The sequence below is a fragment of the Acomys russatus genome, chromosome 3 (genome assembly GCF_903995435.1).
Source record: "Acomys russatus chromosome 3, mAcoRus1.1, whole genome shotgun sequence".
NCBI lineage: Eukaryota > Metazoa > Chordata > Mammalia > Rodentia > Muridae > Acomys > Acomys russatus.
The window spans coordinates 37,062,031-37,088,944 of record NC_067139.1 but is presented as its reverse complement, the minus strand read 5'-3'; the positions used below and the strand labels follow the sequence as shown (position 1 = coordinate 37,088,944).

General features: G+C 50.9%; 1 protein-coding gene across 1 annotated transcript in view; it reads right to left on the bottom strand.

Moving 5' to 3' along the window:
* Cdhr2 (cadherin related family member 2) overlaps positions 1-23,927 on the bottom strand; it is a 36,320-nt gene extending 12,393 nt beyond the window's left edge. The window contains exons 1-17 of the mRNA XM_051171740.1: positions 23,617-23,927; positions 12,752-12,814; positions 12,445-12,516; positions 11,170-11,309; positions 10,984-11,037; positions 9,308-9,397; positions 7,625-7,714; positions 6,921-7,046; positions 6,698-6,844; positions 6,539-6,614; positions 6,326-6,441; positions 5,999-6,232; positions 4,943-5,098; positions 4,701-4,862; positions 4,375-4,436; positions 3,538-3,781; positions 181-420 (exon numbers count right to left, since the gene is read on the bottom strand). Coding sequence (XP_051027697.1) covers positions 181-420; positions 3,538-3,781; positions 4,375-4,436; positions 4,701-4,862; positions 4,943-5,098; positions 5,999-6,232; positions 6,326-6,441; positions 6,539-6,614; positions 6,698-6,844; positions 6,921-7,046; positions 7,625-7,714; positions 9,308-9,397; positions 10,984-11,037; positions 11,170-11,309; positions 12,445-12,516; positions 12,752-12,814; positions 23,617-23,770 — 2,226 coding nt within the window. The 5' untranslated portion in view covers positions 23,771-23,927. The remainder of the gene's footprint in view (positions 1-180; positions 421-3,537; positions 3,782-4,374; positions 4,437-4,700; positions 4,863-4,942; positions 5,099-5,998; positions 6,233-6,325; positions 6,442-6,538; positions 6,615-6,697; positions 6,845-6,920; positions 7,047-7,624; positions 7,715-9,307; positions 9,398-10,983; positions 11,038-11,169; positions 11,310-12,444; positions 12,517-12,751; positions 12,815-23,616) is intronic.
* Between the last annotated feature and the right edge of the window lie 2,987 nt (positions 23,928-26,914).

Sequence of the window (26,914 nt, the reverse complement as noted above, 5' to 3'; positions counted from 1 at the left end):
GTACAGAACTTTTCTACTCATTCATGCTGATTTCACCCCCAGTCTTTCTGACTTAAGGGCTAGGATTGCCAAGGGCTGCCCAGCTGAGTTCTCAGCCTCTCCTCTACCACGCATTACAAGGTAGGAAGTGTAACGTGCTAGAGCCAGGGAGCTAGGCTGTGCGAGAGTACCCTGCCTTACCTCCACAGTGATGGTGACATTGACTTCAGTGCTGAGGGAAGGCACACCGCAGTCGGCCACACACACAGTTAGTACGATGCGGCCCTCTAGAGCAGGGTCAATGGCCTCTCGGTCCAGGGGTTTCAGATTCCTGAGGAGCCCTGTGTCGGGGTCTAAGGAGAAGTTCTGGCTGTAGGGCCCAGGCAGCAGGCTGAAGAGCAGGCGGCTATTGTTAGTTTCTGGCTGGTCATCATCATGGGCCTGTGGACAGAGTTGGCCTCCAGTCAGGTATATAGGCCTCAGGCCCATCCCCTCCCTCCCATATTGGTCTAAATGGCCATTGGCTGGAATAGGGGGGATGTAGGGGGTGGGAGTAGCGGGGGAGGCAGGCCATGGCTTCCTGCTGAGATGTGGGACACAGCCAGCAGGAGCTCCAGATAACTGCTGGGAGCATCATGCAAATCTGGACCTGAGCTAGACCCTAAGGAGAGACCTGACTGGGGGTTCCCATAAAGCTGATACTACAGAAAAGGGTGTGGGAGAGGATAGACAGAGACTCAACAGGTTCTTTTGTTTGTTTTTTAATGTAAAGGTGTGAAAAAAAAGACTGATTTTCCCACAATTGCTACAGCCAGCATGCTCTCTGTTTCTGTCTTTTTCTATACACACACACACACACACACACACACACACACACAGAGAGAGAGAGAGAGAGAGAGAGAGAGAGAGAGAGAGAGAGAGAGAGAGAGAGAGAAAGGCAGGCATGGTAGGCTATTTATTTATTTAGAGACATGGTCTTATGTAGCCCAAACTAGCCTCAAATTCACTATGTAGCCAAGGATGACTTCAAACTTCTGATCCTCCTGCCTCCACCTCCAGAGGGCTAGGATCACGGGCACCCACCAATGCACCCTGTTTATGTGGTGTTGGGAGGAGAACACAGTGTTTTGTGCATGCTAGGCAAGCACTCTATCAACTAAATTACACTCCTCTCCCAGGACCACTTTAAAATTTTAAGGATTTTTTTATTTTATATGCTTGAGTGTTTTGATGCATGTAAGCGCGTGCATGTGTGTGTGTGTGTGTGTGTGTGTGTGTGTGTGTGTGTGTGTGTAGTGCCCACCAGAAGCCAGAAGAGGGCACTGTCCCCTGGAGTTAGAGACAGTTGTGAGCCACCATGTGAGGCTCTAGAAATCAAATCTGGGTCCTCTACAAGAGCAGACAATTCTCTAAATTTCTAGGACACCCCTCCACCCCACCCCAGCCCCCACCCCAAGTTTTTTTTTTTAAACAAGGTCTCATTATGTAGCCCTGGATGGCCTGGAATTCATAGAGATTTGCCTGCCTCTCTGCCTTTAAAAGGTAAAATCAAAGGTGTGCATCACCACATCCAGCTGTAGTGGTATACTTTTTTTTTTAAGATTTATTTATTATGTATACAATGTTCTGCCTGTATGTGTGCCTGCCAGCTAGAAGAGGACACCAGATCTTATTATAGATGGTTGGGAGCCACCATGTGGTTGCTGGGAATTGAACTCAGGACCTCTGGAAGAGCAGACAGTGCTCTTAACCTCTGAGCCATCCCTCCAGGCCATGCTATACTTTTAAACAGCTCATTCTTCACACGAAGTGTGTACGTGTGTACAAATGCATTCTTGTCTTGTCAGGGCCCCACACATGCTAGTCTGTGTTGGAATGAACCAGCACAAGGAGTGCATGTTCTTCCACGCCCCTAGCCTCCACCTGGGGCCTTCTGCCCGCCTCCTAGCCATGCTGTTACCCCTGGAGCTCCCTACAGCCATACTGCCTTTGATAGCACAGGTGACACCATCACTAAAGGTCTGTGACTTGCTTTAGTGGGAGCCCCCAGGAACAGGAGTCAGAGTGGCCTTCACCTCTGAGCACCGGGGTTCAGCAGAGGACATGGTGGGAAGCTGGTGCTCAGCTAGGTGCTGTGGCCGAAGCTCTTCTGTCTGTCCTCCCTGCTCACCCCACCATCTTTGCCTTCACTTCAGTCCTGCTGGGTCTCGCTCCTTAAAGGCATCCTTCATAAGCAGCCAGAGAAGGCTCTTCCAAAGGCAACGTCCACCCACAAAGGTGCTCTGCATTTACCCAATTATTTCGCCAAGCACTTCCCTGCATCCGTAAGAGTGCCACAGTTCTGACAAATCAGAAATGTTCCTCCTATGAGGATGTTAAAGACCAGCGCCAGACCACTGAAGAGATGGCTCAGAAGTTAAAAGCACTGGCTGCTCTGCCAGAGGACCTGAGTTCAATTCCCAGCACCCGCACGTGTATAGCTCTAGTTCTAAGGAATCTGACACCCTCACGTGGACACATGCAGGCAAAACAGCAACATATGCATGTGCGCGCGCATGTGCGCACGCACACGCACACACACACACACCCAGAAGGAGCAAACCCAGTGAGATCTGGAGCACAGCTCCACCACTGCTAGAAAAGCTTGAGCTTGGAACATCTGCAGGGAGCCTCAGGCCCTGAGGAATGAGTGACAGCCTTCTGAGGACCTGCAGGCCCTTTCTCGCAAGGTGTTCCTCTGGGTCAAGCCAAAAGGAGAGGTTCTCAGCTTCATGTTCTAACTGTACATTCTGGATTTTTTTTCTTTTTCTTTTCTTTTCTTTTCTTTTTTTATTTATTTTTATTTTATTTTATTTATTTATTTATTTTTGAGACAGGGTATCTCTGTGTTGTTTTGGATGTCCTGGACTTGCATTGTAGACCAGGCTGGCCTCGAACTCACAATGATCCGCCTGCCTCTGACTCCTGAGTGCTGGGACTGCAGGCGTGAGCCACCATGCCCAGCGCATACTGGATTTTAAGGCTACGCTGGCCCCTTTAATAACGCCTAGTAATGTTATTTGTTCTCTGTTTGGCTCTTCTTCTTTTTTTTTTTTTTTTTTTTTTTTTTTTTTTTTTCTTTTTCTCAAAACAAGTCCTCTCTGTATAGCCCTGACTATGTCAGAACTATCTCTGTAGACTGGGCTAGACTTAAACTCAGAGATCCCTCTACCTCTGCCTCTGTCTCCCGAGTGCTGGAATTAAAGGTGTGGCATCTTACTCTTTATGAAAGCCATGTCAGATCTTTTTGGAATGAGTTGGGAGTGTGCGTATTAAAGAGCGATTTGTTTGGGAAGGCCTGTTCCACACCAGGCCTGTGCAGAGTGCCATGGGTCCTTTATCTCATTACCCCCTGGGGACCCTGTGAGTAAGGACTATGACTCATCATTTCTAAGAGGAAACAGACGTCCAGAGAGACTGAGCAACTCCCTCAGATCCACGCTGTAGAGCTCAGACTTCGTACAGGGGTTAGCATGGTCCCCCTCCCCCACCTCCTGTTAAGTCCAGGGTGGCTCTCACCTGGATGGTCACAGAGACATTGCCATCCTCTTCTGGCACAAAGATGTTGTAGGAGCCTCGGACCACGGGTGGGTTGTCATTAATATCCTGTAGAGTGATCTGCAGTGTAGTGGTGGTCGACTGGTTCCCACCGTCAGTGGCCTGCAGCGTGAGGTAGTACATAGCCTGCTTCTCCCGGTCCAGCAGTGTGCCATTTTTCACTGTCACGTTCCCTGAGTTTGGATCCACCTCAAACAGGCCTTCTCTGCTCGGGGTGGCCAGATTTAGTCAATAAAACGACAGGATGTACACTTATGTTTGAATTTCAGACAAATGATAGCACAGACTTGAGTGAATTGTGTGCAGTATTTCCAGCATACTTGTAAACATGGACTGGTCGTGTTGTGAGCACTCTCAAGCCTCTAGGTGTTGGACACTTGAGCCAAAGTGTGTGATGATGTCAAGAGGTGCAGGGACCTCTGAGAGATGGAGCCTTTGGGGAAGTTGTCTCTAGTTTCCTATCTTGTCATGTGATCTCTCCATCTCATACATGGCCCTACCATGTGATTCAATATACTAGAAGTCCTCACAGGGCACAGTGAATAGCACCCCTTGCCTCTGAGCCTCCAAAAGTAAATAAACCTTTCTTTTTATAGAATACCCTGCCTCAGGTATTTTATTATAGTTACAGAAAAGCTAATTAAAAAAAATTTTTTTTCCTCTGGAATGGATACACAACTGAACACTTTGCCCCTTTGCAGGCTGCTCTTCTCTACCCCCAGCCCCATGGCAAGGCAGAGAAGCACACGCACCCGCATCCCCCCCCACCCCCCACCCACACACACCTTCAGAGCTTACCCATTTCCGGGAAGCAGACTATAGGTGATACGACCCCATTCACCCTCATCTAGGTCTGTAGCCTATGAGGCAAAGATAGCAGAACACTAGAAACAGAGCCATCGGTGGCATCACACAAGTCATTCGACAAGGTTGGGAAGTCGTGACTGCAAAGCTCACCACACTTTTGGATTCACACAGAGATGCTCCACACACCCAGTTATATCCATACATGTATGCACACTGGCAGCGACCCAGCGACCTCAAATGAAACAAACTCTGAAACAGCCTTCCATTGGCCCTTTTCAACACCTCTTTCCCAGCATGGTCCACCCTACATCACTTACATGGATGCTGTCCGTGACCAGATAACCTGCTGGACAGTGTTCTGGCACAGTGAGTTCATACAAGCTCTGAGAGAACATGGGCCTGTGGTCATTAATGTTTCTAAGATGGATAGTCACTAAGGCAACAGAGTTGTTCCCGCTGACTGAGTCCGTGGCCACAACCTGAGGACAGAAAACGTGTGGCAGTCCAGGAGCCTGGCTGTCCACACCCTCTGTATCATCAGCATCCTGGCACACCGTACCTGCACTGACATCACCTTTGCCTTCTCATAGTCCACCGTCTCTGAGTTTCTCACCACCACCTGCACATTGACCGACCCTGCCGCTCGCTCTGGGGACACACTGAAGGCTGCAGCATCTGGGCCATCCAGGGCCAGCAGGAAGATACTATTGTCGCCCTGTAAAAGAGAGTGGTATAGTAAGTAAGGGTGGATGCTGCCTGCAACTGCCTCCCTGCATCCCCCCTGCCCCATCTCCAAGCTCAGGCCTTCTGCAGAAGCCCTGGCCAGTGAGACCCACAGAGGGAGTCAGAGAAGACTGAGACAATAGCGCAGGCCCTAGGAAGTTAGGCTGGCTGCTCAGCTCTGCAACGGCAGCCTAGACAGTCAAGAGCATCTCTCAACATGATGGGTCGCCAGGTCTAGGAAAGGCAGAGCCACACTTACCTCATTTCCTTAAAATATTCCCAGTACCTTCCTTAGCGACTGCCACTCTGGACTCATGCCACCCTCAGTCTGTTCCCTCAAAGCTGCTCTTCCACACTACCAGCTTAGCACACGTGTCGCCATTGAGTACCCTCTCATCGAACTGTGGCCTTACCCACCACTTAGTACCATCCTCTACGGCGGTTCCTTCCCAGTTGACTTAACTCAGAGTGCTTTAAACACAATACTGGCCACTTTTCCCTGATGTTTTCTACTTCCCCCAACCACAGACTACCCAGGGCCAACAACCACTTACTGTTGCCTAGCACCTAGCGCCAGCCTCCATCCCACAAGGCTTCTACTCAGCACCACCCAGTAAACCCCCTCCCCCAAGATTGCCAAACAGTTCACAACAACCTCCATTTTGCACGACTCACATACTGGCGCCGCCATCGCTGCCTTCGTTCCCCGTGGACCCTGACTCACCATCCTGCCATGTACCCTACAATCCGTCGCCCAGCTCGACCTCAATGACCACCACTCTCTCTCCCTGCCTTCCTTCCCACTTCACTGCTCCCTTCTCCCATCTGTGGCCTCCCCCGCCCCTCCCCAGCCCTCCTCCATCACTGCCCTTTTCCCCTGCCGTGCACCTGCCTGATCTGGGTCATAGGCCACCATGGTCAGGTTGTCAATGGAGATTCGGGCTGAAGCATGCTCATCCACATAGCCTGTGAAGTTGACCTGGGCCTCTTGGGGGCTAAAGGAACATCCTGGGAGGGTGCAGTTGTAGAATTCTGGCTTGTTGTCATTGACATCAGTCACCCTTATTGTGACCCATATGCTCACATTGGCCTGCTGACCGTAGATGTTGAGACTCTCCTCAGTGGCCTGAGGTACAAAGCAGAAGCCAGAGGGCAGAGACCAGTGCTCAGAGAGAGTAAGAGCCAAGGCCAAGGGTTAGAGAAAGGGAGTGGCACTCACCGTGACCTGTATCTGTACTTCCTCATTATCCTTAGGCAGCTGCTCTCTGTCCAGAGGGGCGTCGACAATGATGACTCCATTTTCCATAATGTTGAACCACGTAGGCTTCGTGGAATCTGACAGGGAGGCACTTGCAGCAGCTGTTTCCAGGGGTTCTGACCACCCCACCCCACCCTTACCTAAGCCCTCTTCAGGGGACACCCGAGTTCTCACTGGAGATGCTGTAGGTCACATTGTCATTGATGCCTTTGTCGCCATCCACCGCCTCCACCTTCAGCACCGAGGTTCCCTGGGAGGAAGTTTGGTGAGCATGCGTTTGACCCTTTGCTCAGGCAGTCACCGCTACCCAGCACCCTCATCCCCGGCACATACCACAGCAGCGTCCTCAGCCACAGAGGCTGAGTAAAACTCCCTGACAAACTGGGGGTCCAGATCTGGCATGTCAATCACTGAGATGGACAGGAAGACTGGCTGGGAGCACTGGATGATGTAGCTGTTATTTAAAAGTCCTCCTGAGTCCTGCAGGGAGAGAAGGCGTTCGGTGAGCCAGCACCACAACTCTGAGCCCCCTAGCTCTGCCTACACCCCTACTCACACAGGCCTTCAGCTGCAACTGGTAGAAGGCGCTCTTGTTGTTATAGCTCAGACTGCCGTTTAACACGATGGAGCCGTTTTCCAGGATGTGGAAGAGAGTCTTGCTGTTGTCTGTGCTGGGGATGACCTGTGCCAGGGAACACTTGGGTGAGGCCTGAGTGACACCACTGCCCTTCACTCTTCATGAACCCTACTCTGAGAGACATAGGGTCAAATCCTGGCTCCACCATTGGCCAGAAACGCAAATGTTTCCGAGCCATGTAATCTCTCCGAGCCTTGGCTTCTCCTCTTGGCTGGTATAAATGCCTCTGTGAGTTGAAAGTAAGTTTTTAGTTGATGTTCCAAAAGTGGTGGGGTCACTAGCAAAGCTGCCTTCACAACACATACACATGTCTCAACACAGACACAACATGTCTGGATGAACTTGGGCAAGACCCAGGCCCTCTCTGGAGCCTTGATCGCTCCTAGGAGCTGTGAGTTTGCAGGAGGCCTTGACAGTGCTGGTGAAAGGGGTGAGATCCAGAAACTGGGCAAAGAGACTTCCGGGGGGGGGGGGAACCACGGAAGGGGGACGTGGAGAAGGGGTGATCAGAGAAAGGCTGAGGAAAGAGGACTATGGTTATCTGTGGGGATGCTGCCCCCTGGTGGACATAAGACACGGTAAGGCCAGCTCCCACCTGGGGTCTCAGGAACTCTCATACTCACATTATCTATGAAGTACTGCACTACACCGCCTGTCCCGGTGTCCTTGTCCTCAGCCAGCACAGAGAACACCACAGAGCCGACCGGCAGGGTCTGTAAGAAGGGATTTTCCATCTGTGTGTCCTTCCCACCCCAACCATGGGCTGGGCCTTCAGAGGAGGCATCAGATGGTCACAATGGGGCAGGCAGCATGAACCCCTTCCCACAGTGAGCATGCTCTGGAAAACTTTGCAAACACAGCTTCATACCCCAGAGCTGATTTGTACAGTCTCTCAAGACTATAAGAACATTCTAGAAGCCAGCCTGGCTGTGCCATGCCTCTGCTCAGATACTCCTGAGGGATCCTTATAGCCCACAGCCTGAGTAGGACTTCCTCACTCTTGGCTTCTGAGACTTCTCATTCTTCCCAGAACATGGTCCAAAACAGCTTCAGCGGTCCTCAGAAGTCAGTCTGATGCCTGTTCCCCCCCACCTCTATTTTATTTCATTATGTATACAGGGCTCTGCCTGCATGTATACCTGCAGGCCAGAAGAGGGCATCAGATCACATTATAGATGGATGTGAGGCACCTTGTGGTTGCTGAGAATTGAACTCATGACCTCTGGAAGAGCAGACAGTGGTGCTCTTAACTGCCAAGCCATCTCTCCAGCCTGATGCCTGCCTCTACCTCTCTTCACTCTCTCCCTTCCAGCCTCTGAGGCCAGTCTCATCACTGCCTGAGGACCTTTGCACATGCTACCCCCCCAACCTGGACCATCCCTTCCCTTGGCGATTTCCTGGCAGGCTTCTTGCTATTCAGGTCTCTTTTCTGATGTCACCCCTTCAGAGAAGCCAGAAACAGCCCCTTTCACGGGTGTTTTCTTCCGTTCTTCCCTGTCTTGTCATCTTTATAGAGTGTCACATCTCTGAACCATGCCTCACAGTTGGTTTTTCTGGTTACCATCTGAGGGCGAGACCATGAGACCTACAGCATCACACCCAGGGAGTCTTGCTCATCAGGTCATGTGAGGACCCAGGACTGTGCCTAAAACATGGGTGCTGGGTGGGGCCTGTCAGGTGGATCTTATACCTGACCCCACACAACCACATGGTCTTGGGGGACTTAGGGACAACGCCCTATTTGTTACTCAAACACAGCACTGGGGAACCTCCTCCCACTTGGTTACAGGAGTTAGAGTGGAGGTTCCCTCAGACTGAGGAAAGGGCCAGAGCACAGACCAGCCACTCCAGACCTCTGAACTGTCTCTGGGACGAACACATGGCCCAAAGTGAGCGGACGCAAGCAGGTCTGTGCATGCTGAAACCACAGAGAAATGACCAGTCTTTCTGCTTGAAGTTGCAGAGGGGTGAGATGCTAGCTCAGAGTCATGGCTGCTGGGCTCCACACCTCAGGACGGAGGCAGCAAGTGAAGCAGAGATGACAGGCACAGGTGACAGTCTGATCACTATGTCTAAATCAGCGTTCCTCCAACTTTTCAGAAACACGAGGAAACCAAGTTCCTCAGATTACTTTTCCTACCACAACTGAAAGAATCCTAATCTGAGGTGGTTGCTTGTTTAAAAAAAAAAAAAAGTGGCCCTATCGTTCATGGCTTTGCACCTCCCAAGGGCTTCCTGATCCCATGTTGCTGAGTGATGCTCTCAGGTGCCCTCCCCAGGCCCTGTCCCACAAAGGCTGGGGATACCTCGCTGATGGTGGCGGTGAATTCCGTGTTCAGGAAAACAGGTGCGTTGTCATTTCTGTCCTGCACAATCACGCGCAGGTCCTTCTGCACCTGCAGACGAGAAAGCCCAGGTAAGGACAGAAAAGGTGATTTAAGATGCCAAAAGAGTTCTGGGGACTCTACTTTTCCTCTAGCTGTAGTCCCCTTTTCCCCCTCCCTCTCCCTCCTTCATGAATATGCATACATCTGCACTAGCGTGTGTGTGTGTGTGTGTGTGTGTGTGTGTGTGTGTGTGTGTGTGTGTTCTAGGTTAGCTAAATGTGAAATTGCAGGAATTCATTTTTTAAAACCTAAAATGTGCTTGCTTCATAACAGAGGCACACCATTTAGCTTCTCTGTGTCCCCACCCCCACCCCCACCCCCACCCCCACCCCCACCCCTCACCCAGCATAAACTATGAACAGCCTGAGTGTCCATTAGAGGGGATCAGCTAAAGTATCCTAAGGTGTTCCCATGTGGGAAACAGACATTACAAAGATGAACAGGGGTCTCTGTCTTGTGCACGTGATGTTCTACTCAACCTTGTGATTGCCAGCAGGAAGTCCTTTGCAAGTTTTTTGTTTGTGGATTTTGTTTTTGTTTTTGTTGTTGTTGTTTTTCGAGACAGGGTCTCTCTGTGCAGCCTTGGCTGTCCTGGACTCACTTTGTAGACCAGGCTGGCCTCGAACTCACAGGAATCCACCTGCCTCTGCCTCTCAAGTGCTGGGACTAAAGGCGTGCACCATGATGCCCAGTTTTCTTTCTTTATTTAGACAGAGCCTCACCTATCCTAGGCTAGCCTAACATACTATGTGGCCAAAGACGGACTTGTACTATGGATCCTCCTACTTTCACCTCCCAAACACTGAGATTACAGACATGGGCCATCATGACTTGAAGGACAAGAGGAAGAAGGGGCTGGGGTGCCACTCAGTGAAAGAAAGAAAGAAAAATAGGGGCAGGTATAGAGATCTGGAAAGAACATCACGCTAGTCATCGCACAGACAGAGTGACTTTGAGACAATAGGCACGGGCGAGAGAGACAGCTGGGCAGTTACGCCCACTCTGCTGCTCTTCTAGAGGGCCAGGGATCAGTGTGCCATGCACACAGTGGCTAATGACTGACTGCGACTCCAGTCCCAGAGGATCCAACACCCCCTCTTCTGCCCTCTGCAGGCATCAGGCATGCACATGATATATACAAGTATGCATATGTGCAGCAAAGCACATGAATCATTTTGCCAGGTGTGGTGGTGGCACGCCTGTAATTCCAGCACTCAGGGAGGCAAGAGGCGGGCGGGTCTCTGTGAGTTCAAGGCCAGCCTGGTCTACAAAGGGAGTCCAGGACAGCCAAGGCTACACAGAGAAACCTCATCTCAGAAAGCCAAAGATAAATAAATAAATAAAATCATTTTAAAATCAGTATTTATATTAATATAAACCAACACTGTAATTTTATAAACAAAATATGTATATAGTCAATAAATATCAAACTCTTTGTCATATTGTATGACAAGGTGAGCACCTAAAATCAACACTCAAGTATTATCAACTGGGGTATCCTCTGCTTACCTAAAATAGACACATGATCAGGAGTGGTCACTTGGCACCCTGCTTGTCCCACCCCTGGTCACCCTCCCTCCCTTCTTTCAACTCACTGGATGGTAGTGACCGTCACTCACGGAGACGCTGACCTGGAAGTGACTGAGTGTCTGTAGCAGCAGGGAGAAGGAGGTCCTGTTCAGTGTGAGATCCCAGCCATGCTCCCAGGAGTCCCAGGGGCTCCAAAGGACACCCCTGCCTGTCCCCTCTCTCCAGGCTTTCCCTACCCCACCACTCTTTACCTCATAGTCCAAAGATCTGTTCAGCTTCACCTCCCCAGTGTTTGTGGTGACAGAGAAGAAGTAGGCATTGGGGCCACTAATCCCGTAGGTCAGCTGGTCATTATCACGGTCTGTAGCCACTATCCAGAAGGCCACAGCACCTGCAGATGAACAGGGATGACCCAGGTTCATGGCCACCTCTGTTAGGATGGTCTGACCCAGCTGCCCACAGGGCAAAGATGCAGATGTGACTTGAAATCTGGGATTCTGATCCTTCAACTACCACCCAGCCTCCTTTCCTGCCTCTGGGTTTTGGTGAGACTAGAAAAGGCTGCACAGAGGCAGGCGTGGTGGTGCACACCTTTAATCCCAGCACTCAGGAGACAGAGGCAGGCAGATCGCTGTGAGTTCGAGGCCAGCCTGGTCTGCAAAGGGAGTCCAGGACAGCCCTTGGCTGGAAGGTACACTGCCCATTTAATGACTGCTTTTAAACTTTATTTCTTTCTGGAGTAAGACAGACCAATGTTAAACGACTTCCCCATGATAAGAGAGGACACTTTTGATTCGAAGATACTAAGATGCCGGGCATGGTGGCACACGCCTTTAATCCCAGCAGAGGCAGGCAGATTGCTGTGAATTCAAAGGCAGCCTGGTCTACAATGCGAGTCCAGGACAGCCAAGGCTACACAGAGAAACCCTGTCTCGAAAAACAAAAACAAACAAAACAAAAAAAGACGCTAAGATGCGTGAAGACATGTTTCTCACGCCCAAGGAAACACGGGAGATAAAGCCAGTGAGTGGCGATCTTGTCTGAGGTGCTCTGTCCTCAAGCTGTGAACAGGAGTCCTGACTGAGGTCCTCTGTCCCCTCCTCCACAGCCTTGCAATCAACCAGTCACAAGTGGGTTAGCAAAAAGATTCAACATCCAGAGACACTGGTTTCCTGAGATGCTGAAATCGATCGGTGCAAGGGACCCTCGTGGAAAGTGATGGAGCATTTTGTGCGGAGCCCAAGCCTGTCTTCCCTGGCCTCAAATCCCCTCTAGATGGCTGTAACACGGAACTTGGTGGAAAAAGTTGGTTTATGAAGTGAGGACAAGAACAAACGTTATCACAAATCCCCAAACCCTCCCCCTTGGAGGCTGAATGTGAGATGTGAAACTGCCAATGCAGAGGGCTGACCTCGCATGTGGTCATCCAGGGGCTGCTCCTCAGACATGGGTGGGGGAGCCTGAGCCTATGTGACAACCTTCAGATAAACACTCACCTCTGTCCCAGCACAGGGACCATTACTCACCCACTGGTAAGTCCTCTGCCAGAGTCACTACTGACATATTGCTCCCAAATACTGGTGGTACATTGGCTGTCACTGTAGGGACACACAGCAAAGAAAAGCTGTACACACTGCATCCCCACACCAGCGGGTCCTTCGGATGCCCATTCTAACCCCTATAGCCAGCCTTCAGGCCAGTCACCCAAGATTCCTCTATAGTCCTCTCAGGGCCATTCAATCTTGGCATTAGCTAGTGAGGACTGGGTCCCACAACGTTCCGCTGGGGGGTCCCCAGTTTAATACCACTCTTGTAGGGGAGAGAGGTACTCACCAGAGACCATGAAGGCAGGAAGTATTGCACAGAGGAGCCACAGCCAAGCCATCTTGAAGGTACCTAAGAGAAGAGGTGTCAGGCAAAGGTGCTTGGGCACAGCCCTCCCTCCTAGCAAAGCCCACTTGCCTAGATCTGACCGCACACTATCAATGGCCTTCATTCTCTAGCTCTGCCAGAGCCTCTGCCACCCTTTGTCCATTTTCCACAGGGAAGTCTGGGGGGTAGGAAAGATACTTGAGCCTACCCTTAACCTTAGCACCTACTGAGTGCTGAGTGCTGTTCAAAGTACCCTGAGTGTGTGATTACCTTGTTTCTGTAAGTGCAGGGCAGCTGTTAAGCACTGGGCTGAGTCAGTAGCATGCCTGAGGCCACATAGATAACAGTGGGACAAGATGTGCTTTGAAAGCAGGTCTTTTGACTCCAGACTTCACATCCTTTCCCGCCACTCTACCTCCCCTGTCTCACACACAGAAATGGCACCAGTCAGAATCAAGGGTGGGGGAGAGAGAGTGAGGCAGGGGAGGGGACCTTCATGGCCGTGAAGCATGTCACTGATGTCCTCTATCACACACTCAGGGACTCACCCCTTCATCTCTCTGCTCTAGAACTGTCACATCCAATTTGTTCCTCCGCCGTTCGACTCCACTGTGCCACACTGGCCACCTTCCCCTCTCTGTTCAATGTTGTCAGTGTCTCCAGAGACTCCCTCTAGCTCAAACCCCACTCTCCAGCAATCTCATCATGACCCCTCGTCCCTTGCTTAAATCCCTGTGATGTCTCCTGGTTGTCAGAGGACAAATGCAAAACAGAGCTTGCTGAGACCCCCCAGTGGCCTCCCCAGTCTCACAGCTAACATCCCCGTGCCGTTCTTCCCAGCAATGTCTGTATTGCTCCTGCGTGCCACTCTGTCCTCTGCATACAAAGCACCTGCCTTCCCAGCCCCTCTCCTGCTAATCTCCTGGGCCACCTTCTGTGCACACACCTCAGTGCTTTCCAAAAGGATCTGAGTCCTCCTCCTGTCCTTACTGAAGTGAATGAATGATACCACTAATCCCAAGCTACCTACGGCTAACACAGGACACCTAGAGACTCAGCAGGGCTGTCTGTGCAAACCCTCTGACCCTGGCTCCCCTGCGGGGAAAGGCACACTGGCCTCTACACTGCAGTGCCAGCTCCCAGTAAGCATAGAATAAAGATTACTGATTACTACTATGGAAAGAAACTCATGTCTTGGTCCTTCGCAACTGGGTCTCTCCACTCCTGGTCCCTCACTTCCCTGAATTCTGCCATGGCTGGCTGGCTCCCTTGCACTCGATGTCCCCTCAACAGTCAAGTCTGGTTCCTACCTCTTTGTTGTCCACCTTCTCTGAAGCCCCAGTATAAGCCTTCTGCTTTGATTGAGATTGGTTTAGACACCATAGTTTCAGATATTTGCATGCTTAGTTACTAGGGAATGAAAATGTTTGAAAGGATTACAAGGATTAGGAGGTGTGGCCTTGTTGGAGTGGGTGTGGCCTTGTTGACAAAGTGGGCTTTGAGGTTTCAAAAACCCAAGCCAGGGCCAGTGTCTTTCTTTTTCTGCTGACTGTGGATCAGGATGTAGGACTCTCAGCTACTACTCCAGCACCACGTCTCCCTGCGTGCCACCATGCTCCCCACCATGATGATAATGGACTAAAACCTCTGAAACAGAAAGCAAGCCTTTTATAAGATTTTTCCAGGGTAGTGGTGTCCTTTCACAGCAACGAAACACTGACTGACTGAGACACTCAGTTTTCCACAACCTGATAGAAGACACTGAAGTGTCAGGAGCTGGGGGGGGAGGGGCTGGTCATTTTAAATGCCTGCTGCCATGTCCTGGGTGCCTGCTACATGGTGAGGGCCCGGACTTACTCTCCCAACAAGTACTGGCTACCATCTACCATATGCCAGACCTATTTCCGGCCCTGGTAGTACACAGTGAGCAGACAAGCAGGGGCTAGCCTTGGCCAGCTGGTGGCTGCTAAACGTTTGCTGCTTACCCATTATGAAGGAAGAGAAAATGGGGTGGGGGAGGGTGGGAGAGGGTGGGGTCTCCAATCAGGAACATAAAGAAGAGAAATTATTTTAGGTGGTATCACAGAAGAAGTAGTTTCGTTTTTTTTTTTGACATTTCCTTCCGTAAGAAATAGAGACAACATTGGCTTCCCTGTCACCCCGGCTAGCCTGGAATTTGGCCTGCAGAACAAGCTGGCTACAAATCTGCAGCAATCCTCTTGCCTCTGCATCCTGAGTCATTGTGGCTTTTTTTTTTTTTTTTTAAAGACAAGGTTTCTCTTTGTAGCCTTGGCTGTCCTGTACTCACTTTGTAGACCAGGCTGGCCTCGAACTCACAGAGATCTGCTTGCCTCTGCCTCACAAGTGCAGGGATTAAAGGAGTGCGCCTTCCATTGTGGCTTTTTATTTCCTGTATTTTATGATGCTCTGATGTGTTTTGGGTGTGGCTGGCTGGAGAACTAGTGGAGCTATTTCCAGAGATAGCAAACAAGACCTCCAGACACACCTTCCCTGTACAAACCAAACAACTCAGAGCCAGAGTGTAGCCACCCTTCCAAGTCTCACTCTCACACCAAATTCAGGGTCACGTACTATATAGCTGGGTGATTACATCTGCAGCCAGAGCACTCAGAGATTAGCCACATGCTCTGGCTTCTTTCCCACCTTTCTTTCCATGAAAGCACAAGAAAGCCCCCTATCATGGCCTCCCTCCTTCCCTCTGCTTTCTGGCCCACCTGGACTTCCTCACGTGGCAGACTCCTCCCTCTTGAAACAGAGAGTGGCCCATGTTTGCTCTCAACACTTTTAGTGTCTGTGTTGTCACTCAGTCCTCTCTTTACTGAGCCATTCACATCCCATACTGCCTAGTTTTTTTTTGTTTGTTTTTTTTTTTTTTTTTTTTTTGGTTTTTTTCGAGACAGGGTTTCTCTGTGTAGCCTTGACCATCCTGGACTCACTTTGTAGACCAGGCTGGCCTCGAACTCACAGCGATCCGCCTGCCTCTGCCTCCCGAGTGCTGGGATTAAAGGCGTGCGCCACCACGCCCGGCTCCGTACTGCCTAGTTTTATGTCAACTTGACACAGGCTAAAGTCATCAGAGAGGAGGGAACCTCAATAGAGAAAATGCCTCCATAAGATTGAGCTGTAGCACATTTCCTTAATTAGTGATTGACAGGGGAGGGCCCAGCCCATTGTGGGTGGGGCTATCCCTGAGCTGGTGGTCCTGGGTTCTATTAAGAAAACAGGCTGAGCAGGCCATGGGGAGCAAGCCAGTAAGTAGCACCCCTGAGGGCCCTCCTGCCCTGTTTGAGTTCCTGTCCTGACTTCCTTCAATGATGAGGAGTAATGTGGAAGTGTGAACCCAGCTTGATTTTGGTCACAGTGTTTTATCACAGCAACAGCAGCAACTCTGACTAGGACACATCCCGTGAGAACAGTGATGACATCAGACAAGAGTGATCATCAGAACGTGGCACCAAAGATGCCTTCTGCCAAGGCTACAAGACTGGTGGATTCCCCTTCTTGTCTTTTGAGCCAGGAATACAGGGCTGTGCTGGAAGAAAGCCTGAGCTGCCTCTGAATGGGTCGTCACAGAGTGGACAAGGCTCTGTGGGACAGGGAGGGACTGACCACTCAGGGCTCCTGTTTGATAGTCAATACTCAGTGGTCAGAGGCATGAGGAAGCCACCTGAAGCGAAGCATGTGCCTGGGGATGTGCCTGCCCAGACTCAGGCTTTTTAGACAGCATGATGGTGGTTGGGGTTTTGTTATTTTGTTCTTTGTTTTGATAGGCTCTGTCTCTAGCTCTGGATGACTTGGAATCCTCTATTTGGACCAAGCTAGCCTCGAACTCAGATCTACAGGCCTTTGCCCCACAAGTGCTGAGACTGAAAGTTGGTTTTTTTGTATGTTTTGTTTGGTTTTGGGTTTTGTTGTTGTTGACACAGGGTCTCTCTATGTAGCTCTGATGGTTCTAGAACTCTCTATGTAGTCCAGGCCTTGACGCCCTGCTGGCTCGTGTGTGTGTGTGTGTGTGTGTGTGTGTGTGTGTGTGTGTGTGTGTGTTTAACGGGAGTCTCACTATGCTTCCCAGGCTGGGACTCAAACTCCCAAGCTTGAGTGATCCTCCAGCCTCAACCTTCCAAGTGCTGAGGTCACAGGCATGGGTCATAACAAGTGGTCTTACCGCTATTGCTCTTTGCGGTGATAAGTCTTGCAGCCATGGCTAACCAGAACAGAAAAGGGAGCTCTCCTTTCTGAGGGGCAAGGGGAGGCCTGTGTGGGGAGCAGAAGAGCCTCCTGCTTCCTGGGGTGGTCCTGCTTTGGCTGCCACTCTTCTGCCACCCGTTGGGAACCCCAATGGAATGGCAGTAGGAAGCTAGTGAGCTGCTGGCACGGTGTCACCTTATCAAGCTGGTAACACGTGAAAACAGAGCAGAGGTAGCAGCGGAGTCCGCTGCAGGAAGAAGACTTAAACCCCAGCAAAGCTGGAAGTTCCAGACTTAGCTAGATTTAGCCATGGTCGCAGTAGTAGGGCAGTGGGAGAGCACAGCAGAGCACCTTTCCTCCCCAGACTCCGCAGCCACAGGCAGAGCTGCAAACTCAAGCTGCCAAGAGTGTAGAGAGACCAACTCTGAAGAAACACAAAACGCAAGAGACCCAGAAATTTATAATATCGGACACCCCCAGAGCAGTACAAGTGGCTCTATGAATACCAACATCCAAGAACAGAAACGTCTCAAAATGTGGAGGTTGCTACCAGCGTTTAGTACCTAGAGGTTAGAGATTGCCATGCAGGCCTTCTCCCAAGGATAGTCAGCAGTGCTGGGGCTATGAGGCCCCATGGCTGCCAAGCTGTGAGAGAGATGTGCTCATGTACCAACAACCTTGGCCCTAAAATGGATTTCAAACAGCCCTGTGTGACAAGAGCAGCGGCCCTTAACAAAAGAAAAATTGCCGAGCCAGGAGTGGTGGCGCACGCCTTTAATCCCAGCACTCCAGAGACAGAGGCAGGCAGATCGCTGTGAGTTCGAAGCCAGCCTGGTCTACAAAGTGAATCCAGGACAGCCAAGGCTACGCAGAGAAACCTGTCTTGAAAAACAAAAACAAAAACAAAACAAACAAACAAAAAAATGCAGGCGCTTCATCATTTAGTACAAGAACAACTGGAGCCTAAGCATATAGAAGAGTCTACCAGCCCTCAAAACTCCCCTGTGTTTGTGGTAAAGACGTCAGGCAGCTGGAGGACGATAGCAGATTTGAGAGCAGTAAATAAGATGACCCAACCAATGGGTCACTTACAGCCTGGGATTCCTTTACCTTCCCTGTTGCCTAAGTCTTGGCCTATAATAGTAAATAGATTTAATTAGCCAGGTTATAAGTGAGGTTTTCTCGGTTAATAAGTTCATAATAAAATATATTCGTTAGGAAAACTGAGCTTACAGAGGTACCTGTTCAGTCCATCACTAAATCCTAGCTGAAGCCCCCCACACTATGAGTAGAGTTGAGTATCTCTTGCTATATGTAATCTACATTCCTACAGAACCATGAACATTAATAATAATAGGTTGTTGGGGCTGGAGAGATGGATCAGTGGTTAAGGGCACTGACTGCTCTTTCAGGGGACCTGGGTTCAAATCCCAGCACCCACACGGCAGCTCACAACTGTCTGCAACTCCAAGATATGACACTCTCACACAGACATACAAGCAGGCAAAACACCACTGAACATAAAATAAAGGAAAATAAAAATTTTAAATAATAAGAGATTTTCAATTAGGCCGCTGTGCTCTGGAATATTTTATTATGCAGCAGTGAGCGAACAGAACACTATTTCTGCAAAATACTGAAAACAAATGATTTCCAACCTAGAATTCTGTCTATACTCACTACAACTATTGGTCACACAGTCTTAGACGGACCGAGCCCAAATTTTTACCTCTCATGAATATTTCCTTGGGAAGCCACCATAGGAGTAAGCCCAAGACAGGAAAGAGAAGTGGAGAGGTAGCTGATCATCAGGGGACCCTGATGACTAGGGGCTCCCGCATCCTGTGGGAGGCTTGCATCTCTGGTGACACTAAGCAAAAAACCAAGCAAACGAAACCAATGAAAGCGGGAGCGGAGATCCGCCCTGGTGGGTGACTCGCAGCCCTTCAGTGAGCCTGTGGTCTGCTCTGCTCTGCAGATGGCATGCCACCAGCCCACATGCCTGTAGCTCTCAGGTGCTCCACAGATTTGAATCCCTCCCTTATGTGCCAGAGCCTGCACCCTCACCTCACCTTTGCACTCTCACTGGAGTCACCACAGAGCCTGCCTGTTCCCTGGGATTCCATCACCCTCGCTCGCTCTGAAGCTGAATGGAGAGGTCATAGTATACCAAGCAGGGAGGGGCAAGGCACGCCACAAGTGAAGTCAAGGTCTGTGTTTGGGGTGATGGTGCGGGGTGGAGACGGTACTGAGTGAACGAGGGTAAGTCAGGGTGGAGCTAGTGGAAGTGGAGCTGGTGGTGGCAGGTGCATGAAAGTAGTGGGGAGCAGAGTGCTGCCGTGTGCCGTGTGAGGGAGGTCCTGGGGCTTTCTTGCTGGCTGGGCTGGCATATGATGACCTGACAGCTCCAGGGGGCTGTAGGTTTGAGCCTAACTCGCATGTCTCTTTTCTTCAATCCCTTTCCTCCTACTGGGAGTAAAGCAACAGTTGCAGGTTGGCCAGCCGATGGTGTGCATGCAATTCGTCCCCATCACAAAGTTTGTCTCGGCCGACCTCCCAGGAAGGAAGTTTCTCTACTCAGCTCACATTGGGAGAGGGAGCTGATGGTGAAGGGCTGGGCCTTTGCATGCCTTATCACGTTATTAGCAAAGAAGCTTGGAAGGAACCCATCACAGTCACTAATGGGACTCCAGTCCAAAGGCTGGCAGCCTGTCATGGCTTCAGAGGATTATGGTGGCGTGTGCCTGTAATCCTGGCTACCTGGAGGGTAAGGCAGGAAAGTTTAGAGTTCAAAGCTAGCCTGGAAACTTGAAATGACTACACCTCAAAATATATGTGTAAGCCGGACAGTGATGGCGCACGCCTTTGATCCCAGCATTTGGGAGGCAGGGGCAGGTGGATCACTGTGAGTTCGAGGCCAACCTGGTCTATAAAGCGAGTCCAGGACAGCAAGGCTACACAGAGAAATCCTGTCTTGAAAAAAACCAATGTGTATGTGTGTGTTTGTGTGTGTGTGTGTACACATATATTTTGGGTTTTCTTCTTTTCTTTCTTTCTTTCTTTCTTTCTTTCTTTTTTTTTTTTTCCAAGACAGGGTTCCTCTGTGTATCCTTGGCTGTCCTGGACTCACTTGTAGACCAGGCTGCCCTAGAACTCACAAAGATCCACCTGCCTCTGCCTCCCAAGTGCTTAAAGGCGTGTGCCACCACACCTGGCTATATTTTGGGTTTTCTTTTTTTTTCTTTTTGTTTTTGTTCTTTGTTGTTGTGTTTGTTTGTTTGTTTGTTTTTTAAGACAGGGTTTCTCTGTGTAACAGCTCTGGCTGTCCTGGAACTCACTCTAATCCAGGCTGGTCTCAAACTCACAGAGATCCACCTGCCTCTGCCTTCCAAGTGCTGGCCTTAAAGGTGTGTGCCACCACTGCCCAGCCTATTTTGGGTTTTCAAGACAAGGTTTCTCTGTGTAACACTGGCTGTCCTGGAACTCTCTGTAAATCAGGTTGGCCTTGAACTCAGAGATCCACCTACCTCTGCTTCCTGAGTGCTAGGATTAAAAGTGTGTTCCAGCACTGCCCAGCTCAAAGTAAAATTCAGAAGGCTTGGGGGCATATGTCAGGGGTAGAACACTGGCCTGGCATGCTCAGGGCCCTGGGTTCCATCCTCAGCATAGGACAAATCTTTTCAGGGCCTTCTCCTCTCTTCTTCCTCCTCTTCCTTATTCTTCCCACCCCCCCCCCCCCCACAGTCTCTTTCTTTCTCTCTGATGTGCCACATTCCCCCCCCCCCACCAGGTCACCCAGTAGCCCCAGAGAGATGAGGCTGAGGACAAAGAATCCAAACTGGGACCTTCGTTCCCCATGGCCTCCAAGGCCTCCGCTCACAGCCCCATTCCTGTTCACTGTCCCTTCCCACTCCCCCTCCCGTTCTCATGGCATGGTGACGCACACCTATAGACTCACGCTCATGTGCCATCTCCCCTGTTGAGTCACTAGCACCTGGAAGGGAGAGATTGCTTAGATGCTCCTTTTTGCATATTGGGGCCCTTAAGCCCTGGGAAGCTAGGTCTTCTGCTCAGCAGTCTACAGCGGTCACAGAGGCCATTCCTGACTCATACCCACACTCCTTTTGATCCTCCTTCCCCAAACTGCATACGTTGATCCTAAGTTTCACGGTCTTGTCCCCTTTGTCACCATGGCTTTTCACAAACATACTTATTGATCATAATGAGGCCAAAGTTCTGCAGGCGGCACCGTCATCTCCCAGTTTCCATCACTTAAGAAAAATGTGCTGTGAGATAGCAAAGTACTGGGCAATCCGCCTCACCTCAATGGCCATAGACACTCCCAAGACCAGGCCTGTCAAAGGCTCATCCTGGCTTTGGGACACGCTCCCCACCCTTGGCAAGCCAAGTCTTTATGGGCCCTGGGTCTCACGGGCCACAAGTGGCTCTCTTTCCTCCTCTTGTGGCATCCTGTCCAAAGTCCACACCCTGCATTCTCCTTACTCTAGATTTGCATGTGTCTCTACTGCCCCAAAGGCCCTCTTGTGTCCCTTGCCTGTGTGCAAATGCTCCCATATGTCCCCAGTCAGGACATAAGGGAGAAGAGAGAGAGGTGCCCATAGACTACGGCTAGGGAAATTCCCCCAGGTGCCCTTTTCTCCTTCGGAGGACCACAAATCAAGTGAGACACAACTGATGCCAGCCTCTGAGTCTGTACCTGGCACAGTTTGCTTTTCTGGGAGATGGGTAGCTGGGCCTGGAGCATAGCCAGTATCCCAGTACTCAGGAGGCAGGAGGCTCTCTAGTTCTACACTAGCCTGAGTTATATAGAAAGACCTGTAAAAAGAGAGAGACGCAGGGAGGAGGGGAGAAGGGGATGGAGACTATGGAGATAGAGGAGAGGAATAAACAGAACACATCTAGACCCTAGGTACCCCAGACCCTTGCTCCCAAGCTTCCACCCCACTTGTCTGGGGCTGGACAGGAGGCTCCATACCACAGCAGGGTAACTGCGAGGGGCAAGCCATGGAGTGTGGAAATGCTATGCTGTACTTCATCAATATGCTCGGTTACTTTGTGTTAGTTTAAAAATATATATATTATGCAAACACACACACACACACACAAAATATATAGCTATTCATGCTATTAAGTATCTGAGAAAAGGTCAGGGGCCTCAGGGGCTCTAGATCACTCTACAAACCCCCCCAGACCAGGCCATCTTCTGACACAGCAAAGGCTCCTTCCTCTCTGCTCCAAGGAAGCTTTGCCTACAGCTCACAAGACTCCAGGAAACCAAAAGCCTCTAGAGTTCAATCCACTGGGAGTGAGGACCCCAGGACTTTTGGGAGGGCCACACAAGAGGGGATTCCTCCTCTGCTAACAGCCCAGCCCTGGGCTCCCCGACTCCACAGCCACCCCACCCCGCCTCACAGTTCCCTAAGCCCTTTCTTTCACTTCCGCTTTCTCTCACTCCTTCCCACAGCTGCCTCCCAGGAAGCGCCTGTTGCTCATCACTGGAAGAAAATGGCAGTTCAGGGGGACATCCACAAACAAAGGATAGAGAGTGAAAACAAACAAACAAACAAAAAACAGCTGCAGGCAAGGCTGGAGCCAGGTGCCACTCTGCTGATCCCACAGGGATCGCTCCTTATCCCAGCAGTCCAGCCAAGTGGTCCAGCTGCAAAGACAGGGACCCACAGACATTTAAGGGATACCAAGCTTCCTGTAGCCAGAGATGGTGCTCACTGCCCCCTGCCAAGGCTGCTGCTTTTGGGAGCTAGGTATGCATTGGGCCCGGGTTTGGATTCACGTACTGGCTGTCCAGCACTAGGCAAGCCTTCTCCTTCAGCTTCGGTTTTCCTCTGAAGAATAAGGTGAGGATCAGGCTAGGGCCTATGCTGATCAGAAAAATCAGTGTTCTCTGAAATGCTGCCTCGAGCCAAGCAGTAAGTCCTGTCTGAACAAGGGCTGGCCTGGCTGAGTCTCCACCCCACGACCAGGACAAGGACTGAGCTAGGCTTGGGACCAGCACACCTAGTCCTCCCTGAGGGGGACCCAGCACTTGATTTCTGAGTCTGTGAGGGTCAGCCTCCATACCTCACCCTGCCTGCTTCACGAGTTTTCCAGGGGCTACTAGCACCGCCCACTCTATAGATGCAGACACTGAGGCCCCAAAGCCGTGAGCAGCCCACTGAAAGTCTGCCGGGAGTGGAAGGAAGACCTGAGCCCAGCAGAGTGGAACCAGCCTTTCCCCGGCAGGCTCACGGCCAGACTCACCCATCGTCCTCATCTCCTGGATAGCAGAGGAGGTGTTTAATTCACTTCCTAGGGGGACCCTCCTCCCCTTCACTCTTGAAATTCCCCCCGTGCCCCCCCAGACTTGGGAAGGCAGAGCAGGGGGCCGCCACTGCCTGGAGAGGAGGTCTTAGCCTACACTCTAGAAAAAGTTTGCTTCATAGGTAGCCTCACCAATTCAAGCCCAGCTCTGCCTGACCCAGTAGCCACTAGCTAGTGCCACAGCTAGCTCTGCCAACTGGTGTCCCCTCCACCCCACCCCAGATGCCAGAGTCGGAAAGATCTCAAAGCTTGCTTCAATCCCAAGGACCCCAGCTTACCCCAGGCTAAGAGCCTCCAAGGCAGCTGAGCTGGACAGCCCCTGGAAGGGGCACAGAGGCAGTGATGTGCACCAGGCACAGGTGGGCACCGTCTGGGGCCGGCAGAACACGGCAGCAGACTTTGGCACCATCTCCGCCTCCTCTGAGCAATCATTAACCATGGAGAGACCACACCTCCTCAGAAGACACAGGCTGCAGCTGGAGTAGGCAAGGCCCCGGTACTGGAAGACAGGCAGGACCATAGCCAAGGAAGAGCCTAGATACCCAGCCCAGGGTCCTGCTGCAAACTGGTGATGGAGATGGTGACGGTGAGATGGCACATCCGGACCTGCTATCCTTTCCTGGCTGCTCATCTTCAGTGGCGGGGACCTGTGGAGGAGGTGGGGTGGGGAGATGGGGTGGGATGAGGGCAGCTATCAAGCACTGAGCCTCCAGGCCAAACCCCTGAGCCTGGCATGAAGGGAGTACCCTGCAATTCAAACAAGGCCCTCCCAGCCTGCTGCCCCCTCTAAGCAGGCCTTCAAAAGGCAAGGCTAACACCATGCGTGGTGGCATCTACCCTTAATCCCAGCACTCAGAAGACAGAGGCAAGTGGGTCCCTGTGAGTTCCAGGCCATCCCTGGACCATATAACAGGTTCCAGACTAGACATGGTAAGATGCCATCTCCAAGAAACAAAAACAAAGAACAGAAAATCAAAAGGCAGGGTCGCTCCTCCAGGGACTCTACACACTCATAGCGTGGCCTCCCAGCGGGGGACAGGTCCCCAGATTGATCTTATCCTACCTCACAGTGGAAGGGGGCCCAAGCAGCAGAGATCACCAGCCGGTGTGCCTCTTCTGGCTGAGTGGCTTGGGGGAAGCTGCTGCACCCTCTGTGTACTGACGCAGCCCTTTGAGGTTCTGGTGTGCCGGGGCAAGTTCTCAGGGAATACCAGATCCACCAAAAGAGCTCAGGGTTCTCCAAAGTCCCCGTGAAAGCTGCCCTCATGTCTCGGGGGAGGAGCTAGAATCTGCATTTATTGAGCACCTACTGTATGCTCTACATTGTGCCTCACTGATGCTGGATTCCACCAGAATTAAGGACCATGCTTGAGGTACCCATGCCCCCAGAATGGATCCTGAGCCCACACCCACCTCCCTTGACAGCTGGTGGCTGAGGGAAGGCCACCTGATTGAGAGGACAGAAAGTGCTGCCCTGTCCTTCCTCATTACTTCCCTTGGGGGCCGTCCTCCATGCTTCTCCCTCACCACAAAGCATTCTCCGTCTCTATCATCGGTACCAACGTGCGGATGGCCCAGGAGCCCTTCTCCAGGTAATGGTCCTTTAGGTTATTCTAGGAAACTCAGATGCGTGGCTTTTCCAGTTCATGCTGGGCGTGTGGCTGAGGCCTAGCCAGTCAGACTTAGGGCTATGGCAAATAGACAGGTTGGGTTATAAGAATGAGAGGGCAGGCATGTGGCCTGTGCTTATAATCCCAGCACAAAGAAGGGACAGGCAGGAGAATGATGGGTTTAAGGTCAGCCTGGGCTCCATGGTATCATTTTGTTGGTTTGTTTGTTTGTTTTTTAATTCTTTTGAGACAGGGTTTCTCTTATACTCCTGGTTGTCCTGGACTCACTTTGTAGACCAGGCTGGCCTCCAACTCACAGAGATCTGCCGGCCTCTGCCTCCCAAGTGCTGGGATTACAGGTGTGCGCCCTCCCTGCTGTGCCCCCACCCCACCCCTACTGCTCCCGGATTTTTTGCTACATGGTGTCTTTAAAAAAAGAGACAGCCAGCCAGGCGTGGTGGTGCAAGCCTTTAATCCCAGCACTCCGGAGGCAGAGGCAGGCAGATCTCTGTGAGTTGGAGGCCAGCCTGGTCTACAAAGTGAGTACAGGACAGCCAAAGCACAATGTAGAGCATACAGTAGGTGCTCAATAAATGCAGATTCTAGCTCTTCCCCTGAGACATGAGGGCAGCTTTCACTGGGACTTTGAAGAACTATGGTAGTCTCATATAAAAGGCTTTATTTTAGGTGGTTGAAAGCAGGGATTTCTTCCTCCCTGCTTGCAGTCTAAACTGTAAGAAAGTGAGTGGGACATCTCACGGCTGTTCTAATGCCATGAAGGCAAATAACTGAGACAACCCAAGACTAAGTAAAATGGAGCTAAGAAACGGAAACACAGGTGTGGTGGCAGAAGCCTTTAATCTAGCTCGTGAACAACCATGCTTGAAGCCACCCTAAGATTCTTTACCTACACCAATATATGACGTTTCCTCTTGATTTTGTTGATTTCATTCCTGCTTTGACTGACTGCATTCCCCTTAGAGGTTAGAGTCCCTTGCCCTTCCAACATTCCACCAGAACTTGACTGTGCCTCGCCATCTCCCAGCTGCTAAGCCTCAGGGACACCTGTGCCTCCTGAGCCCCCTCAGCATAGCCTACATGAAACTGGGAAAGAAATCTTTTTTTTTTTCCCCTAGTTTTTCCAAACAGGGTTTATCTGTGTAACCCTGGCTGTCCTGAACTCACTTTGTAGACCAGGCTGGCCTCTAACTCAGAGATCTACCTGCCTCTGCCTCCTGGGTGCTGAGATAAAACACGTGTGTTGCCAATGACCAGCACTATATAGCATTCTTATGAAGACAGCACTGAAAAAGGGAAGCCAGGTAAAGGAGTCTGCCGCCAAGCCTGACGACTTGAATCCAATCCCTAGGACCCACATGAAGAAGACCACCCACCATCATTTGTCCTCTGTCCTCCACATATGAGCTGTGGCACATGTGTGTCCCCCTCGGATGTAAATAAGAATGTTTAGGGCCGGGCATGGTGGTGCATGCCTTTGATGCCAGCACTTGGGAGGCAGAGGTAGGCGGATCTTCATGAGTTTGGGGCCAGCCTGGTCTATAAAGTGAGCCCAGGACAGCCAAGGCTACACAGAGAAACCCTGTCTTGAAACAAACAAACAAACAATGTTTAAAAGACCAATGAACTAAGACAGCACTCCTGGAGGGGGGCCTGGAGGACAACACATACCCCCGCCTGCTACCACTCACTGGGCTCCCCCAGACTGACCCAGAGCTCCCTCTGGTCCACATTCTGTCTTGTTCCTATTATCAGGTAGCCTGCTGCTCATGGGCAGAGCCATGTCTGGTTCACACTCAATGGGTATGTGTCATAGATTCAATATAGATGGACATTTTGACAGGATAGTTTGAGCCCCAAACCCTCTCAAATTTAAAACAAATTCTTAAGATAGATAGAACTACTTATGCTGGCACACAACCTTTAATCCAAGCACTTGGATCTCTGA